Source organism: Alligator sinensis, unplaced genomic scaffold, assembly GCF_000455745.1.
Source record: "Alligator sinensis unplaced genomic scaffold, ASM45574v1 scaffold1499_1, whole genome shotgun sequence".
NCBI lineage: Eukaryota > Metazoa > Chordata > Crocodylia > Alligatoridae > Alligator > Alligator sinensis.
This window is the reverse complement of record NW_005842494.1, coordinates 1,083,986-1,099,495: the sequence shown is the minus strand read 5'-3', so window position 1 is coordinate 1,099,495 and position 15,510 is coordinate 1,083,986. Positions and strand designations below refer to the sequence as shown.

The 15,510-nt window shown below is 44.6% G+C and overlaps 1 protein-coding gene and 1 long non-coding RNA gene across 5 annotated transcripts in view; one reads left to right on the top strand and one right to left on the bottom strand.

Moving 5' to 3' along the window:
- Positions 1-4,155, top strand: part of LOC106722612 (complement receptor type 2-like) — a 21,521-nt gene extending 17,366 nt beyond the window's left edge. The window contains exon 9 of the mRNA XM_014523487.2: positions 2,342-4,155. Coding sequence (XP_014378973.2) covers positions 2,342-2,393 — 52 coding nt within the window. The 3' untranslated portion in view covers positions 2,394-4,155. The remainder of the gene's footprint in view (positions 1-2,341) is intronic.
- A 1,600-nt stretch (positions 4,156-5,755) lies between these two features.
- On the bottom strand, positions 5,756-12,207 carry LOC102386285. Of its 4 annotated transcripts, none has more exons than XR_003095831.1 (4): positions 12,073-12,207; positions 10,881-11,026; positions 8,907-9,082; positions 5,757-7,943 (listed from the first exon to the last, which is right to left on the bottom strand). It is a non-coding gene; the product is annotated as an uncharacterized LOC102386285 (long non-coding RNA). The 4 variants fall into 4 exon arrangements; XR_003095830.1 differs by lacking the exon at positions 10,881-11,026 and having other exon boundaries at positions 5,759-7,114; positions 7,361-7,943; XR_003095832.1 differs by lacking the exon at positions 10,881-11,026 and having other exon boundaries at positions 5,756-7,590.
- Positions 12,208-15,510: the final 3,303 nt, after the last annotated feature.

Below are 15,510 nucleotides of genomic sequence, written 5' to 3'. Positions count from 1 at the left end.
TTATTTTTGGTAAGTAATTTTATTTAAACTGAATAGGAGATGCACCAAAGCCTGTTTTTCTTCTTACCTGTTTATGGAGAATAGCTACTTTTCACTTGATTGTGTGTGATTGTAAGGGTGAACTGGCAATTTTGCCTTTCAAATGCATGTGTATCGGGAAAGTGCGCGTGCATTCCTGAAAAAGAAAAGCAAACCACTTGGTTTTTCTTAGCAATGTAGCAGCCTCAATTTGGTGTCTGCCTTTTGCATGGGAAGGAGGGGAATCAATAGGTGAGAGAACTTAAATTCCAAGGCAGGTTTTCACTTTTCCACAGTGTTTTGCTGCATTCTACAAAGAACTAGAATGATGTGGGTTCTGAAATAAAAGATTATCTCATGGACTGACATCTCTTCCTTGCTCAGTTTACCCAACATCCTCAGACCACAGGGTGCATGATTTTAGTGTTGTGGAGACACTTCTGAGCAAGGAAAAGTTTTTTGTTAAAGCAGGTTTTAGTAAACATTCGGCTGTGAGGAAGAGCTGCGTGAGTCTGTGATTAAACAGCTACAGGCCTTCTCAGGAAAGTCACAAGGGTCCCTCCCAAAGCGCTACAGTCTGGAAATGGCCTGTTCTGTAAGTTAGTGGTGAGCCTGACGTGGGACTGTCTTGGTTTTTCTTCAAGGTGCCATTGCGGCGTCAGTAGCAGGATATTGCGTCTGTAAGAAATTACATTCACGGAAAAGGTGAGTAAACCGTGATCATCTCTTACTGTCTTTGCTTTGGTATTAACGAGTGCTCCAGTATATTGAGCTTTACCAGCTTCTGTTTTTAAACACCCAAACACATCAGAAGAGTTCTAGTTTTGTACCTGCTGTCTATGTAAAGTTTCAGAACATATGCAGTCCTTCGTTGCTGGCTTCTGATCGTTACCCCACTGTTAGCTAATTTATACGGGTTTACTGCAGTGCAAAGTGTTAAGTGCATTTAAGTTGGATTTGTGTGAAAATCGCTGCTATTCTTGCATGCAAATAGTCAAATTATACTGGAGAGTGAGCTACCCTTTTGTCTGTGCATTGGCTTCGGCTCAGTCCTGAGGGGTATAGTGTTAATATGCTGTACTGATTCTGCTGTGAAAGGGGTTCAGTGCACAGTCCTATCAGTCTGGCTTCTTTCAAAACCACAACATTTGCGAGTCTTTCATGATTTGCTTCATTATTTTCCCTCCTGGCTTTTCCCAAAGGGTATATTGGAAAACATCTTATACTGCTTTTTTCTGAGGGGCGGGCGGTGGTAAGATATACTTATGTAAAGCTTAAGTCTTATGCAGGTGGTTTTCGGTCTTTTATGCATTTTGCAATTTTGTTCAGCCTGGGGCTTAAAAACTTTCTCTTTCAAGTCAGTGTACCACTTGGAAAGGTTCACAGTTACTTAGTAGGATGTTTCTAATTGAGTCTAGAGATAAATTTGCTGCTGCCAAAGGGGTTACTGGCCCTTGTCACATGTTTGTGAGGAAGAATCCATTTCTCCAGTCCACTGTCTTAGATGTGACACCTACATTGCTAACTTCTTAATTATAACTTGTAATTCTCAGCATGCAGTTCCAAGAATGCCTCCTAGTCAGTGGTTTAGAGCAGTAACACATACTTGACCGTTTCGGGGGGAAAAAAGAGAGACACTTTTTCTATCTTTCGGTTCTCACGGCTTTTTTCTGGAAACATAATTAAGAATTGCAAGTCAAATTTTGTTTCTTGAACAGTCTGATGCACTCTTTGGAATGCACGAAAACGATTGCTAGTCAGCTGGGGGAACACCTAAAATGTCAATCCTCAGGTGCTAACCTGAACCACGCCTGACTACACAGTGAAAAAGGAAATTTTCTCAGTTCCGTTATCACAAATTGTGATTCTTCATCTGTGTGGCGTTCATGTGCCTGTAACAATCTTTCAAAGTGAGGAAGTGGCTCACTTAAGGTTTTTAGCTAATCAGAGGTGAGAGCAGAGTTTATTTTATGCAGTTTTGCAATCTCTAATACTATTATGACACAGTTTATTCAATAACTGAATTAATCCACGCTGCCTAATGTGCTTCTAGTATTCAAGTGCTTGCTAATTAATCAGTTACCAAACTATTAAACAGAATAGCATGAACCTATTTACTGCTGGTGCACTTCAGAAAGAGCTACCGTTTAAATGTTTATTATATCTGAAATAACAGGAACACAACTCATTTTGCACTACTTCCTTTTTGTAATAGCAAAACTAGGGCACTTTTTTTCCAAGTCATTCATGTACATATTGAAATGGACGAGATTTTGTGAAAAATAGATTTTTGACTCTTAACTGTACTTATTTTTGTTCATAGGGAAACTGCCTGCCCCCCAGCCACCGCGGAATACATTGCTTGTAAAGCATGATTGATCATTTTGGGGGGGGTGAAGTTAAATGAGCCTTTCAGAGATGGAAAAAGGACTGCGCTTGCCCTGAATTTGTCTGAGAATTGTTAGTCCCTGCTTTCACCAGAGTTGAAGATGTCATGGCAGAATCTTTACTTTTCATTATTGTTACCTGTTTTGGTTGATGAATTTTAAGGAAGGCAAAAACCTATGTCATCCCTTTCAGCTCCATCTGTTGTCTTTCTCTCGTAGTAATTTTGTCTGTAGCTATCTCTAGTCAGCAAGGAAGTTTGTGTTAGTGCTAGACAGCTGCTGCCTTTTCTGTCTTGCAGTCTTGCTCTCCTTACAGAAGAGAGTGTTGAAGGAAAGATGACTTGGTAGGGCCTTAATATGGCTCCTGTGTCACTACAAAGATTTTGACATTTAGATGTTGTTCTTTTAAAGCACTTGAATTCTGTTAATTATTCTTTCTGAAGAAAGCAGCACTTATTTGTCTAGATGAATTTTTTTGCACGCTTGCTTTCTTAAGTTTGCCAGTGGTTATGTATATTTGCTTGAAAACTAAATTATTTATTTTCCTTTTGAATATATTGTGGATTGACTTTGGAGTTGTTTTACCATTCTCACTCCTTCTCTATTGCGGAAGTTTTCTCGTAGGCTGCCAAGAACCAGATTGAATTCCCTGTCGGGAATATCCTTGTTCATGTTTTAGTTTATGGTAAACCGATAAAAAGCACTGAAGTGGTATGCTGGTACATAGATGCTAGTAACTGTACCATAAACCAGGATTATTAGACTGGAGGGTTTATGAAATAATCCAATGTTCTAACTAACTTCCAAAATTCTGTCGTGTGCACCTACTGCGTTTTTGTATGCAGACTGCCATGCCTCCGGGGTAGACTTACAGTGTTGTTAATCGGTATGTATGTTAATGGGGAAATGCTGAACAGCTGTGCAGAGAAACACTCATTTCATGTTTAAAAAAAAATTAAATAAAAGATCAGCCAAAGTTACTCAGCTGACAGAGGTCAAACAATTATTGGATTGGGCTTTCTTGCATTGGAAATTAGTCCTTGATGTGTATAGTTCAATGTGAGGTCCCACCGCCTCACCGACAAGTTGTCTGTAGACATGGGCTTGAAAGTATCTGGCTAGTATCTGTGACGTGAAATGTTTAAGTTGCATTACCAAAGTTGTATATAAATTATGGCAGTCTACGTAGACAGTTCAGGCAGGTACTGACCTTTTTTTGGTATAGAAGGTGGTCATTTCGACTCAGGTGGTTGAAGCCTTGTTTATCAATGTAAATGCTGGTTGTGCTTTTGATACGGATGTATGTAGTGTCTTAGCACTCACTTCATGATTGTGCAGTATGATTTAATGCTATTTAAAATATGCTGTGCGCAAAATTATGCGTGGCTTTGGGCTATTCTTAAAGTGAATTTCCAAAGACCTAATTTGTCTTATTTCTGCTTCTCCATACTGAGGCCCTGGCCCTGCAGAGACGTCCACAGTGAGTCTGTCCAGATTCTTTGCAGGGTCGAGGCCTTGTCAAAATAGTTTAATTTCCAGGAGTTTTGCTTTGATTGCGTCTCTGGATACCTTAGTGAGGAGTATATTGTAAATGCCTGTATCATCACTGGATAGCTTGATTCTTCCTTCAGTGCCTTTTACCATATTGTTTTTGAAATGCATATGCAAAAGGTACAGGCTTATTAAATGTTCTGTCTGATGTAAATTCCAGTAATGACTTCCAATAAAGAGAAGTGCATTTTATTAGTGACAAGTGTTTTGCCTTTTATTTGTCCCCTGACCGGCAGATATTCTGTTCTTTTTCAAAAAAGTAGGTTCTGAAATTGTGTGGTATTCTTGATATAACTGATAGGTTCAAAATTTGAAAGCCCAACTGGGCACATATAGTCCCATTGATATTTGGGCACTGAAGCAGAGTTATGGTGTCTTTTAAAGGTGCTGAGCAGTGCCATTGACTTCAGTGAGAGTTGAGGGTTTGGCAGTCCTTCTGAAAATTGCATCACTTGCATTTAGGGCCTCCTCACTCGAATATTTGGCAAATGATTTTGAAAGAAGAAAGTGAACAAGAGAATAATGACATTGACATTGCATTAGTTGATCATGCTTACTCTCACCAGCTAGTGAGGATGCCTGCACGTTGGCCTGTTCGTAAGCTCCTGGGAACCCTCAAAGGGCCTTTTTGAAACTTGTTGAAGAAATCCTGATCTCATTAGATTATAAGGTTATTATTGTCTTCGTTACTTTTTAATTGCAAATTACAGTTAGCTCAGCTTCCCCCCCCCACCTTTTTTTTTTTTTTTACAAAGAGCTGTTTGGTTTGGTTATACTGTCTTTCATTGTAAGCCACCCTAAGCCCCTTTTTTTGGGTGGGTGGCAGATAAATTTAATATATAAAATATTGGCTGCAAACTCAAAAAGTTCAAAAGTGAGCTGGGCTGGTGCTATTAATCATGATCTCTTGAGAAAAATGGCAAGGTAGATGCATCTAGCTCGTGCTAACACAGCATGGACTGATGGAGGAGGTTTATCGTTTGCTTTCTAATCTGCTTGAAGGATAATTTGTAAATTCAAATCAGTTGATCTACCCTGAAGTGATAACATTGAACTACTAAACTACTATATTGAAGCTCAGACTGTTTGGTAATCCTAATTCGGCCTAACCGGTACTGTTAGGACATTGGCCTATAGTTTGTGTAAACTTGAGCTGGGTTGAAAGAAGTATGTGTGGAGAGGGTGTAAGAGTAGGTTGAACTAAGGGTCTGCAAGAAAAAAGTTCCTCTGCATAAATTTTGAAAAGCTTTAGTGAAGGTAAGCGATGCTACAGATAAATGACTCTAGAGTTGTAGCAGCAGAAACACCCCCTTGCATACACCCATTTATTCAGTGGAGCTTGTTTTGTGTCAAACTTCCAGGTCACAAGACCTAATCCTGCCATATTAACAATATTTGCCAAAGCACCATGGATGGTGGGCAGGAGCAGTGGCTGCTGCTATTCTAGTGGTAGCTATGACTCACAAAATTATGGTTAAAACTTTCTTTCTAATTCTAGTGGAACATAATTGTCCTGGCTTTGCTCTTCAGATGGCCCCATTTAGGTTGCCTGGCCTTTTGCTTTGGGGAGTATATAATCACCCTGTTAACACAACAAAATGAACCCTGTTAAAATCACCCTGTTAACACAACAAACCATACACAGAAAACTCCAATGTCATTTCATTCCTGAATTTGCCATTCAGCTGGAAAGTGTAATGAATGTTCATCTACTTTCTTTCTCGTTATACAGGCATGGATTAATTAGACAGTGAAATAAATGAGTTGCCCAGCAGTAGCATTTATGAGTATGTATATGCTGTGTTTAAGAGGAGAGTCATAGAGGTCTCCTCCAACTCTTGAGAATCCTGTGTAATCTAGAAAACTTTAGCATTTCATGATGGTTTAAAAGTGGTAAAGAAATGTTAAATTACTCACCACAGTCAGTCTACTGTGAATAATACATCATCTCCACTTAGTGGCAATATTTAGCAGGAAGTAATATTTAGTTTTGTAACTAACCTGGATCAGGGGTGTCAAGAATCCAGTCTGCATCTGGCTCAGAGGGCTTTTGGGCAGGACCTAGTACTAAATTTTGGTGCACAGACCCCCATGGAGGATGTGTGTCTGTGGCAGAGGGGTGAGCGACAGCTGCATTGACCCTGCTGTTCCCTAATGCTGCTGGTCCGGCTGCCAGAAGTGAGTTTGGATTCAGGCTGTGCGGAGCCTTGTGGCCCTGATCTGGCTGGGATGTGGGGAAGCAGGGTCAAGGGAATTTGACACCCCTGATCTAAATGTTTTGGTGTAATCCTTCTGAATTGCGTGTCTTGAGAGAACATGCTTGCTAAAGACATTATATCATATTCAGGAATGTAAGAGTGAGATACCAACATAGTCAGGTGTTTGTACTCGTCTTGTAGTGCTTTCAGAACAGGAAGATGCAAACTGCACCTGGCGAGTGAGAGGAGGAAATCCATTTGCAGCAGTTAGGTAATCAACCGAAAAGGACGTGTCTTTGAGGCAGAGGCCAATATGACGTAGTACAAATTTTTATTGAAAACAGTAGCTCAAAGTAGGTTACATAGTTTGCAAGCTTGCAGAATCAAATGGCCGCTTGTTTGCTGGCTAACAGGAAGGGAGGCACTTCTGCATACGCACACGTATGTGTTCTTTCTCGCACATCCCCGCACCTCCCTGAAATTCAAGAGTTGGAGCTAAATCTTTTTAGATGATGCATTTCAAATACCTTAAGCATCCTTCCAAGAGGAAATGTCTGCTCCATGCCCTTTATTTTACACGGCATATTGAACAGGCACATACAACTAACTTAAGTTCAGAGAATACAAAGGCTTTCATGAGTAAATACCTGTGTATTTATGTAGCAAGGTACCGGTAATAAGTTTTCTGGTAGTATTCTGGAGCCAGTGTGGTCATCGCATAGGAGTTGTGCAGGGGGGGAAAAGTGAAGTTTCCAATTACTGTTGCTTTTCCCCCTACATCATAACCGATTTCAAATGGTGCTAGACAAACACTGAGACTCTGAACACCAAGAGAAATCGGTCAGCCTGTGTAAGAGACTTTTCCAATTCAGAGGTTCCTCCTGTAGCGAACAGCCCTGTATTCTTTGAGGAAGACTATGCTGTACCGGTAGATGCTGCTTCTGGACAATGCTTGTCCCTCTGCATATATGACAGAAGTTGAAGAGAAATAGTGGGTTTGAAGGAACAAGCCTAACTTAAAATTCATCTTCAGTGATTTGGGTTGATGGGGAAAGATTGACCTTATTTTAATATGGTCCATTGGAAATGGGTAGTACTTTAAAATCTCATGATTAAATGCCATGTACATCAACGTATTTTTCTTGGCAGATTTTGTCCTCCCACCACTGATAACAAAGGAATGGGATTTTCAGAAGTGCCAAGTACCTGTAGCTCCATAATGAAGTCTGTAGGACCTGGACATATTTATCACTTCTGAAAGTAAGGCCATAAACGCCCCAGGACATTTGTTGGTCTATTTAAAAAAATAGATCTTTGCCATAGCATGGCTTTAGGAATAGATTTTCAGCCATGCTCTTACTAGCTGTGTCTTCAGTGTTGTGCATGTAGTTGTGCTGCTTTATGCCTTTAGTCCAGACAGTTAGTGTGCATCAGTTCTGTTAGGGAAAAAAATCCAATGAAGTCCTTCCCTGCTACAGCCCCAGCAACGCATACTGTAAATGGTGACCCATGTCGGTGCCTAACACTACCTGTTGTTAACAGTTGGAATTAAGTTATTTCTTTCAGGCCAAAGCAACTTTTAAGGAGTAGACCCCAGTCGAGAAGTAAGCAGCTGCTTCTTCAATCTCTTCCCACGCTGTAATTCTTGCCCCTAGAACACTGATTTCAAATGGTGCTAGATACAAAGATGGGAAAATCTAAGCCACCATGTGAAACCAGCTTCCAGAGGAAGACTCATCTCCTTGCATAGCTGCAGTCTGGAACAGGGAGTTGGCTGTTTATAAGGTTCCTAGAGAGAAGCTTCTGGTTTATTTTTGTTGCTGATAAATGAGGAGACAGTTAGTTATATAAGAACAGACGGACCTCCAGATGTCAGTATGTAAGGTGCTGAGATGTAGCTGTATTCAGATTATGAGCAGTTTCACTTAAAATCAAAGTGAAATGATGGCAGTTAGTGAAGGATCAAAGCCAGTGGAAAGAACATGCCAAAAGCATTCCTCTAAGTCACTTGAAAATAGGGGAGGAAGGAAAAAGAGTAGTCTACCCACATGAAGAAAGTTATCTGCTATGGTAGTTTAGACTGGCATTTATACCTTTGTGTAGCACCTAAATAGTGAGACAGCAGGTGCTTTAAAAAGGCTGAGTGTGGGGGGCAGGAAGTGCTTACAGAAACTAAAAATCTGAATTACTTCGTGTTAGACTGAAAATGAACCACACATTCATGTAAGTCACTGATACTACAGACACCAGGACAAAAATGTACCACCTAATAGTACCTATTGATAAATAATTATGAACTTGTCCCGCTTTGATGGTATTAATGTACCATGATGAAAACTCTCAGTATGTGCACTGCAACTGGAGGCCAATGCCCAAAGGTAGATGGGTCTTAAATAGGAATACTGCTAGAAAAAAACAGAGCATCATAATGTTCTACCCAAGAATGTATGTAGCAGTGGGGCTTGGAGAAGGCAACATGTAGTACATGTTCATTTAGCTGTGTTAGTATGGGCAAAATAAAAATAATCAGGTTATTCCTTACCTCCCCCCAGCCCTTCTTCAAATCCCCCCTTTTTTAATGGAAGATACGTAATGGCTAAAGCCATCACCTTATTTGTCAGACTTAAGAAGAGAAGCACGTTCCGTTGATGTATTACCCCTTGCCCTACCTTGTAGTTTATATTTAATTATGGAAAAACTGACCGTGTTGAACACGTCAAGTATGGCGTCTTACTCATGAGCCAGTACTTACCTCAACGGGGAGGCTCTCCTGGAACAGGGTAGCCACGTTCCTTGTTCCATCACATGGTGTCAGAGCCACAAACAATAGGGCACACGCTCTCAACAACATGCTCCTTGGTTACTTGGGTTATTTTTGTTCCTTTCTCATGCAGACCCCACAGCTGTAGTTAGCACAATGGCAGTCTTCTGTGGAAAAGAGAACATAATGTTCCTTACGTAAGGGGCAGGTTTTGTTCAAAGGAACCATAGCTCCATGACACCTCAGCGGCCTCTCCCACTCAGAGCCCAGAGCCAGAACTGTTTGCTCAGTCCTGCTCGGTATGATTGTGTTAACCTTCTCAGAAGGAATTTGGGAAGGGAATTGGTGCTAAAGCTTCTTCCAAATCAGCAAATTGAAAAGCAAGTTATGCCTGTCAGCCAATTATGAGAAGACAGAAATATCCAGGAAAAACGTGACCATGGCAGAGTAGAAAGGTGGGGTTTAGGCTGCTGCTTGGCTGTACACAGCATAAGCGGGAATGAAGAACAATCTTTCTTGTAGTCAGTTATGTTTGAAACAAAATCCCTGGAAGCACATAGGCTGCATGTGTGCACCCTTTGATTAATGTATTGTGTGTGCTTACAGTGTCTCTTCATCTGCAGAAAGTGCTTTCTAAACATTAAACAAGTCCATTCTTTGTAATTGAGGAAATGGTTGTGAACACAAAGATGGGGGGAAATTAAAGCTACAGAGGATGTCAAGAATTACTTGAGAAGGACTGGGTCCCAGTTCCATGCTCTGACTGGTTTTTTTGGTTGTTTTTTAAATGATCAGATCACTCTTTGAGCTGGATGACTTTTTTCAAGAATATTTTTTTCTCTTTCAACTCCATCTGGTATTTTGTAATGGCTTACACGGTGCCTAAGCTTCCAGCCCCAGAGGCCAGATGAGAGGCACAGTCTGCTCACGTCAGTAAAAGATGCAGTACTTCAGACCCATGTGCAGCCAACACTAAAAACACTTGGTGAAACTGTTTAGGCTGAGCTGAGCATCTAACTTATGTCCTAATAACAAAATAGTACTAGAAAAGAAGTCCAAAATGGTGACTGTACATGCAGGATTCAGGAGGAAAGAAACTGTTCTTATTCCTGGAAAACTTGAGTTTGATCCTGAATCATGGAATGTAATATACAGGAATGTGTTTGCCTCCTAGGAACTGGATGATCTTACTAAGACATCTCTAGTGTGCCCCCAAGTGCTGCTGCGTGGTTGCAGGGGTGTAGGTTGTAGCCGTGTTGGTCTAAGGACATAGGCAGCCAAGGTTCCTTGGGTGAATGTGATATCTTTTATTAGACCAACCCAAATAGTTGGAGAATAGTTATTAAGCAAGCTGTCGAGTTCAAAAACCCTTCGTCAGGCTAAGGAAGTTTCAGCAGTTGGTGTGTGCTCTTCCTGGATGGAATGAAAAGTAAAGAAGCCCATCCCCTGGCTTCTTTACTTTTCATTCCTTAGCCTGACGAAGGGTTTTTGAACTCGCAAGCTTGCTTAATAACTATTCTCCAACTATTTGGGTTGGTCTAATAAAAGATATCACATTCACCCAAGGAACCTTGGCTGCATGGTTGCATCTTTCATTGAGTACTAAGTGGCAAAGGCTGAGAGCTAAAGTCTTTAACAGAGAAGGAAATGGATTCAAAGCAACTTTTTGTTCCCAAGTATGCCAGGCACCACCTGTGTGGAAATACTTAGAGGGGGATTGTTGGAAAATGAGCTGAAACCTTGCCAGCAACATTTCTACCATGAAAAGCAGGCTGCTCCGAGCAAGCACTCAAATTCATAACAAGCCGTTTGAGTTGCCTAACTGGGGAACTGAACGTGTCCCTTTAATTCAGACATACAAACTTAAGGAGTGCACGTATAAAGTGGCTGATGTTCAGAGCAGGTGGCGCTATTGGATTGTGAAGACTCATTTAAAATGAGTCAGATTGGCCTCTGTGTACCTACCGAGAAAGCAGATGTCAGTCTTGTCCTCGCTTCACTTTTGATTCTTAGGATTGTATGGAACTTTCTACTAAAGTAGATGCAGCGGCAAGGTAACCAGAAGATAAGATGACAAGTAAGAGAAGCTTCTTGCAATCTCTAAATGGTTTCTGAAGAAGAAGAGTCAGAGATCAGTTTAGAAGTTGCTTGTGCTGTTGAGCAGTAGGAGTGGCATCACTTTGCCTGGGTGTTCAGAAATCAGAGGTTAAAGAATACGGGAGACTGGATAGCAACACCTTTACAAGAGTCTCTAGGTCAATTATTTTAACCCTAACAATGCTAGTAGCTTTTAATGAATACCAAGGAAGAATGCGAAGTTCATCTCGACTTTCAAAAAGTGCTGGCCACCTGTAGCTTTCATTGAATTAAAGGAGTTTCTGGTACAGACGTGAGAACTCCTGAGTTCCAGTCCCAACTTCAGATACGAGCCCTTCTGTCACCTGAAACAAGCTTTGGTTTCTGTGCACGAGTTCTCTGCCAGTGTTGAAATATTTATAATGCTCGTTGATCACAGGGAGGGAATGTAAGGAGTATGTATGATGGTTAGCGTCTAGTCTCAAGGGCCACACTAGTAGAGCAAACTCTAAATTAGAGGGAAAGGCCATTTCTATTTGAAGCTACCAGATTTGCACTATGAGTTGTGGGCACTTATGGATAGATGAATGTGCATTTAGAAATATAATTCAGAACCTTGTGGTTCTGAAATGCGTCCCAAGCTCGGGACACGCACACTCTTCAGTTTTGGGGGGCTGATTCAGCTCTTTCTACTACAGGAAACCACTTTGCAGTTTAGGTCCTTCCTTTGAATCTTCTGTTCGTGCTTTTGGAGTGGGCAGCTGCATCAAAACAGCCTCTTACTGATGCCAGAGCTTCATGAAATGCTCTTGAACATAAACTGGTCTTCTCTGAACAGCTTGGACTCCGTGTATACTTTGTGGTGCTAAGTGGCGGTTTTCCGTTGCTTCATCCAGCGAAGTGCTCAGGCGTGTGCTTCCGTCTAAACAGATGAGTTTTTGTAGTTAACATCTGTAGTTAAGAACATACCCATGCACTTTGCTGAAGTGGGGCCAAAGCAAGAAAAACATTGGCTTTAGGCAGCTGCTGAACAGCCCCTAGCTTGATGGAACAGGTTACATTACCTGTTAAATATACTTACTGTTAGATTCAAATGTTTTTAAGTTCCCATTCAAAGGTAGCGTGCAGTCTCAGCAAAGAAGTATGTTCCAAGTTAGTGTATCGCAGCTTTGCATTTCCATTCAACAGAAGCTTGTTCAACCATCCTCTTTTCCATACACTATAAAAGAAAGAAGCAGAGAAAGAATATCAGGCTTCAGTCCGTTTCCAAGCTGGTAGAGAGAGAAAATAATCTTTCAGAATGTTTGTATGAGTGTTGGCTTGCTTTCTCCAGCTCTGAGCTTCAACACTACTGCAATTGTTCTTAGACTCAAATTATTTTTTAAAAACCTTCCATCTAAAAACGAGGTAAACAAAGATGTGTACAGAGTATCTTTCAGTGAATGAATATTTGGCCCTATTCTGGAGTGGTATGGTAGGAGCACATGCATGAAATCTTCAAACAGGTTATTTGGCAGGAACTAGAGGTTCAAGTCTTGCTAAAGTTAGTTTAATCTGTCTTTCTTCATGGGGATATAGATTGAGATTCAAAAAATAGCTCCATCATTCTAAAGAAACCTGAAGAAGGGAAGTTTGCTCTACACTTATGTGAGAAGAGGCTATGATAGTACCCTCCCCACAGTGGGTTTGAACTGCCATGTCTCTCACTTCTAGCATTGTGCTCTGACCACAAGGCCACAGCCAAGGCCTTTCCGAGCTGTCAAGGATAATGCTGCAGGCAGGTCTGCCTTCAGCCTGCAGCCATGTGTGGTCCTGATCCAGCACATGGCAGGGGATCCTGACAGGAGAGACATAGGAGCTGCTGTGCAGCCCCAAGTAGGAGCAGCAGACCCCTGGGCTCGGAGGTCCCCCCCACAGCCAGAGCAAGGTGCTGTCTCCCAGCGCAGGACAGAGAAGGATGTCCCACTGCGAGGGCTGCACTGCCTGCTGGCCTGCCCCTTGCACAGCTCCTGCGCCTTCGCGCGGCAGGAGATTGTTCGGGCAGTGAGCGGCCTCCTGGGCACAGCGCAGTGACCCCTCTATGAGGACAGCAGGACTGGGGTGCTGGTCTGGGTTTTGCCCAATGGCCACCTGGCTCGTGGCCCTTTGCCTTTTGGGGCCCCAGAGGCACCTCTGCAGCTGGACCTTGGTCTGAGCCCGGCCCCGGGGGAGGATATTTGAGCAGGCAGCCTTCCCTTGGTGCCCACATGTCCGTGCTGTGCAGGACGTGGCTGTCCAGCTCCCCGAGGGCAGCCCGAGGCTGCTGCAGCCCCTCAGCCCCAGGTCTCCCTGAGAGCCGGGGGGCTGGAGCAGGGTGCTGTGAAGCACAGGCTGGGGATCCACATTCCCTTGTGACTGGAGGCCTCTGAGCCCCTCTTCTCTGCACCCCCTTGGCTGGGGTTTCTCAGGAGCTGGGACCCCACAGTGGTCCCTGCTCAGCAGCCAGAGAAGACCGGTCCCGCTGCCCAGGGCGGCGTGCTGTGCGGCTTTGCTTTTCCAGGCAGGTCCCGTGCCCGGAAACAAAGGCAGACCTCCCAGTCCGGAGCCTGATGTCTCCTGACTCGAGCACAATTGGCTACAAGTCTTCTCCGGCATGGCAAATATGATGGCCCTTGGCCTGGAGCAGCTGGGCAAGCGCCGCTGGGGAAAGCAAGAGTGAAAGTCAGGCCCAGAAGATGCTGGCTCTGTGCAGAGTCAAACCCACGAGCCCTGCTTGACTGCACGGGGCCTTGACTACCAGGCCACAAGGCAGGCAGGACTCACAGCCTTCCCGGGGCTCCCCTTGTAGTGGAGCCAGCGCATGTCTGCATGGAAGGAGTCAAGGGGCCCAGGATTGAGGATTTGAGACAGCTGGGTGCTGTGGTGCACAGTGCAGGGCCCTCTCCCTGGGGGTGCTAAAGTCCTGGGTTCTGATCTGGGCCTCCTTGTTTTGTGGGGAGGTGCCTTCCTCTTTCAATGGTGGGGTCTGGTTGCTGCGCCTCGGGGCCCATGGCAGGAAGCATTCTCTGTCTTTGCTAATACTCTGGTGGTTAGGGTGCTACCCTTGGTGGCAAAGGTTGTGGGTTTATGCCCCAGCTGGGCTGGATCTCTGGGCTCTTTGCTCCTCGGTGAGTCCCTGGTGCCTATGACTAGCTGTCTGCAAGCAGGCTTTGGAGGGGAGGCTGGCTTCCCTGGGCATCTGAACCCTGGATTCAACAGTGGAATGTTGTTTTGCACCTTGAACAAAAGGGGTTTTCCAGTTTTCTGCCACTACGCACCATAACCATGCCAAAAAAAATCCTCAGCCAGCGCCAGGTGTTTTGGGACATTTCTAAGTGGGCTACGATTCCAAATCCTCTTCGGCTGTTAACTGCAATCACCCCTGAGCACTAGCTGCTAGGCAAATGCCAGAGGGAAATCAGTTGCATAGGAAATGGGGACAGCCCCACTCCTCATGGCCCCTTGACCCTCCAGGGGCACCGTGCACTGAGCCCCCTACAAGGGAGCCCTGGGGCAGCTAGGACCCCCTCGCCTCTGGGCCTAGGGGCAGTGGCATGGGGCATGGAGCCGCACTCCACTGATTTGATCCCCCTGGGGCACGGCCTCTACATGTCCTATGTTGGCTGCAGTGGTGGGCTTCACCACACGGGTGGGCTCTCTCCTCTCCTCCCTGCCTGGGCAGGGCCCTACTTTTTTGCTGCTCAGTGGAACAAGGCGGCTCCTGCTGCTAAAACCTGCAGCAACAACCAGTGCAACGGATGTGCAGCCCCCGGCGCCTGCGCCCAGCCAGGGGCAAGGAGAGGGGCTACCAGGGCAGGCGGCTGCCCTGTGCTCTTGGGCTCCGTTGTGTCCCAGGGTAGACAGTGATGGACCGGGGCATGGCCACCCCTCTGCACATTCACAGCACCCGAAACAGCTGCCGGGCTGGCAGGGCCCGACACTACAGTCCAGTCCAGCCCAGCCGAGGGTTTGCCTTCTCTTGACTGCACCCTCCTGCCTTGGGGCCTCCCCGGCCCTGGCGTCATCTCCCGCCGGAGGCAGTAACAAAGCTCCTGCTCCGAGCCCGGCTTTTGGAAAATCAGCCTCTTGGGACGGGCAATTATTTTGGGCAGAGGGCCGCTTAATGAGTTTCGGCAAGACATCAACAGCTGCATGCCCCAGCCGAGGGTTTGCCTTCTCTTGACTGCACCCTCCTGCCTTGGGGCCTCCCCGGCCCTGGCGTCATCTCCCGCCGGAGGCAGTAACAAAGCTCCTGCTCCGAGCCCGGCTTTTGGAAAATCAGCCTCTTGGGACGGGCAATTATTTTGGGCAGAGGGCCGCTTAATGAGTTTCGGCAAGACATCAACAGCTGCATGCCAGGCAGCTCAGGGCAGATTAATATTAATTTCCTAAAATTTTTAGGGGCCCCGCGGGTTGGACAGAATGGCCTGGCGGGCTGCATCTGGCCCCCGCGCCGCATTTTGAGCACCCCTGCGTCTTGCTCCGGTGCTACCCGCGGCCC